Source organism: Clupea harengus, chromosome 23 (assembly GCF_900700415.2).
Source record: "Clupea harengus chromosome 23, Ch_v2.0.2, whole genome shotgun sequence".
Classification (NCBI taxonomy): Eukaryota; Metazoa; Chordata; class Actinopteri; order Clupeiformes; family Clupeidae; genus Clupea; species Clupea harengus.
In genome coordinates, this window is record NC_045174.1 from 14,301,291 (window position 1) to 14,305,519 (window position 4,229).

Sequence of the window (4,229 nt, forward strand, 5' to 3'; positions counted from 1 at the left end):
GACTACTTCACCATTTACTTGAAACATTTATTTAACTGCTCAATTAATATGACTATTAAATGCAGTTATGAATTCGAACTTAAATAGTGGTTTGCTTTTTTTTCATTTTCCAAAGGTTCTGTAACTGACAAAGTATTTTCTCTTTTCCACAATGTAATGGGGTTGAATGTATAGTTTGTTTATAGTGCTGTTAGATTTGTGTACTGTACCTAGTTTGAATTAGAATTAGAATTACAGTTTGTATCACACATCATTAAAGTTAAATACGTATTTTAGGGGTACATAAGGGATTTTATTATGATATCATTTATAGAAAACACAAAACATTTCAAGCAGCCTATACAACAAGAGTCTTCAAACTTGTTCACTTGGACTTCGATTTTCTGAAAAATCCAAAGTTGTGAGCTCAGGTTCCGCCTCTATAACCTTGTCGATGTGCGTCTTAAGTTTTGCATCTATAAAGGCGTAGCCGATGGTGAAACGATCCTAGGAACAACACAGAAATTACCCCATTGTGTGATTTAAAAAAAAAAAACAAGATCACTATTTGTAAGAACAATCAACCCTGCCACTAGGTCTGGGTAATAACAAAACAAAACAGTTGTCTTTATACTATAACTTCATATTCATAATTTGTATATGCAACTATATTAGTAAACAATGTAAGTATGTCAGCATGAATTTAGTATATGTTAAACCCATCTGTAGATGAGACAAACCTTTTTCAGTGTGGGGGGCGCACCCACTGGGGGGTTAAAGGTCATGTCCTTCACACTGTAGTCCTCAAACAGCTGCACTGGTAACCTGCGCAGGAAAGAGCTCACATTAGAAACAGCAGCCAGTCGTGAGTCCACTACAAAGTGTCTACTGTGCACTAGAGAAATCTGTGGTTGAATGTTTTTATAACTATGTCTCACTAAATTCACAAAAAGGTGCAGTCCTCAATCTTGGCGAAAGAATGTTGGTATTTAAACTCAACAGCCAATCAAATACAGCCCTCGCTTCAGGACAGTAAGGAGGCTGGACTGTGAGGAGAAATTTGCTGAATTTGTAAAAGTGTACTGGATTATAAACCAAGGACTACACCTTAACTCCACAAAGCATTTTGGACATGTAGAAACTGAAGTTTGCGAGCGAAACCCACCTGCGGCTCAACTCCACATTCAGAGATCCGTTGCCCTCGCTCGGCGCCCCCTTCAGGAGGTGAGCAGCAAACTTCCTCACCACAGGATGGTAGTGACGCTACAACACACACACACACACACACACACACACACACACACACACACACTTAGCTTCTCATATGTAAAGTTTAAGTGTCCAGTGTAAAATTTATTTCATATCGGAGGTAAAGGCAGTAATGCATATATTGTGTAACACTGTAGTCTGATCTCAAGGCACAATATTGTATTACACTCTGGTGAAATGCTTCAAAATGACAATCGATTCTCCTTAGTGTGTAAAGCAATTTGTTCTAATGACGTGGATAAATGAGTTTTTAATCAAATTGTTCGGCTCTTGTAGACTGATTACATGCCAGCTGAAACGTTTCTTAGTGTTTCAGTGTCGTCATGTGGATGTTCTCAAGGGTTGTTCTCTGCTTGTTTTCACTGGTTTATCTCTAGAACATTCTGTCTCTCCCCCCTCCTCCACTACGATTCTTGTCATCTATAGACACACGGACCTGTGTTTTCCCTCTATTCAGACACCATCATGTGGGTGTGACAAACGGCACATTAACAGGTTACTCTAGGGACTGGACTCTCTGTGACACATTAAATGTTATTAAATCATGAAATAGCAAACGTGTAAACAGTAAATAATACTCTGAACTCCACAACACTGGCGTGTACAAATGAACTGAAGCATCACCTCAGTGCACAAGCACATACATCAGGGTCCAGGGTCATTCCATCAGGTCATGATGTGAACATCCATGACCTGACATATGAGGCTCTAGGGGAGTTGGTGAGGAATATCCCATCAATGAGTGAATATACGGTGTGTGTGTGTATCCTGGATGTACATCTGTGTGTGTGTGTGTGTATATTGTGTATGGATCAATGTGTGTACATGAGTAGGTATTTATACCTTGGGTACGCGTGTGTGTATGTATTGTATCTTATTGAGTAGGTATTAACACCTGTGTGTGTGTGTGTGTGCGTGCGTGCGTGTGTGTGTGTACCTTGAGTGTGTGTAGCTCCCAGAGCGATGTGCTTTGGGGGTTGCAGTACTCCGGCTCGTCCATCTCGGGGTTGTAGACCCCACTGCCCTGCATCTCATTATCCAGCATGATGTCAGTCTTAGGGAAAGCCTGCAGCACACACACAGGAACAATTCCAGCAATCAATCAATCACTATCCATCAATAATCAATAATCAATCAAATCATTTCTTAATCAATCTTAATTACTACCCATCACAGAGGTCATACAGTCAAAATATTTCCCTCTCCATTACCCTTCCACTCAATAGGCATACTGTTAGTCATGGAAAACCTATGACATTTATCCATACTGATTTACATTTAGTACAGTATCAACCGACTTCAATTTATTCTGCGTGTGTGTGTGTGTGTGTGTGTGTGTGTGTGTGAGTGAGGAAAGAAAGAGAAATGAAGAAAGAGTTCATGGGTGTGTGTGTGTGTGTGTGTGTGTGTGCGCGTTTAGTGTGTGAGTGTGTTTTTGCCGTCCTCACATGCATGATGGTGCGGTTGGCGGACAGGATGCCGATGGCGGCGTCGGTGAGCACGTGCAGGCCGAGGGTGGTGAGGCGCTTGAGGAAGGCCTGGGCGCGCAGCAGCGTCACCTGCTTCCTGCGCTTGGACAGCATCACGTCCAGACACTGCAGCACGATACCCGTCTCCTCACTAAAACGGCCTGAGGAGACACACACACACACAGTTACATACATATACACATCACACACACAGTTACATACATATACACATCAAACACACACACAGTTACATAAATATACACATCACACACACACACACACACACACACACAATACACAAACACATATGTCAGACACCATCAACCCCTGAAACACACATCTCAACATTACTAGACACAAAATCTACAATAAAAAACATAAAAATGTTTTTTTTTCTTTTCATAAACACATGAAACCACAAGCCTTATATCAGCACAATGATATTCAGTTCGTGATTGGTGTATCCAGACGGCCAGACGCTGCCGAGACACACTGTCTCCATGACCACCACATTCACAGCGCCGGTGACGCCAGAGAGACGCAAGAAGCGACCAGTGGACAGGCGAGACGGCGGACACACGACTCACCTGCGCTGAGCGTGAGCAGGGTTTTGTACAGGTGGGTGTAGAATTTCAGCGGGTCGATGTTAAGCACATCACCTGGCGGAACAGACAACAACAGGAGACACCTGAGCTGGGCTTCAATTAGCTCCATCCCTCACGACGGAACAGAGCTGATCCGGTTTCTATCTGTTTCCAGTGCATCACAATGTGCATACTATACATTCAGTTCCCTCATAGCTAAAGCTGCACACTGAAATCCAACACTGGAGGAGGGCTTTTCCATACCCTTTTGTGTGAAGCAGCATTATGATGTGCTAACTGCTAAAGACTATGGCATAGCTATGTGCTGTCCTTGCTTTACGTGTCTAATGTTAATTAACATGCACATCTAAGGAGGTGTTTTTCCTCTGACATGCTGATGAAGAGAAACTCACTGACCTTGCCCAGAGAGGATGTGGAAGGCAGTCTGGATGCAGTGAAGACTCTCACGATTGGACAGATCCTGGAAGGGGGAAAAACAAACAAAAAAAAACAAATAAGGGACTGATTTCAGGTTTCTGGTGATTCCCCAAGGCTTTATGCAAAGTAGTGTTGCAAACTGTGTTGATCGAGTCTAATTCTGAGTGAGGTATGGGAAAATACTTTCATATTTACAGGTTTATTTTGCAAATGCAAATTGGTGATCTAAGACCACAGTTACAGCTGTTGTAAGCAAAAATAGAGGTGGAGATCTGATCACTGGCAAACAAAATATTTTCCTTTTATCTTTCTGTTTATGAGGGATTCTGTCATTGCCCTAAGGATTCACTACTGATGTTCATGCAACTACAAGAAAGGCTCACTGTCCTAGATCCTCTTTCAGGCTTCTTTAAAAATGCTTTTTTTCTTTTAAGGGCTGTGGCAGCAAATATTTTGGTTGGTTGGTATGGTGGGTTGGGAGTGAACTTAC

General features: G+C 42.1%; 1 protein-coding gene across 1 annotated transcript in view; it reads right to left on the reverse strand.

Annotated features, from left to right (window-relative positions):
- Positions 1–270: 270 nt before the first annotated feature.
- Positions 271–4,229, reverse strand: part of noc3l (NOC3-like DNA replication regulator) — a 10,714-nt gene continuing 6,755 nt past the window's right edge. Inside the window, exons 15-21 of the mRNA XM_012817393.3 lie at positions 3,719–3,782; positions 3,305–3,376; positions 2,697–2,878; positions 2,186–2,314; positions 1,145–1,242; positions 720–804; positions 271–486 (exon numbers count right to left, since the gene is read on the reverse strand). Coding sequence (XP_012672847.1) covers positions 355–486; positions 720–804; positions 1,145–1,242; positions 2,186–2,314; positions 2,697–2,878; positions 3,305–3,376; positions 3,719–3,782 — 762 coding nt within the window. The 3' untranslated portion in view covers positions 271–354. The remainder of the gene's footprint in view (positions 487–719; positions 805–1,144; positions 1,243–2,185; positions 2,315–2,696; positions 2,879–3,304; positions 3,377–3,718; positions 3,783–4,229) is intronic.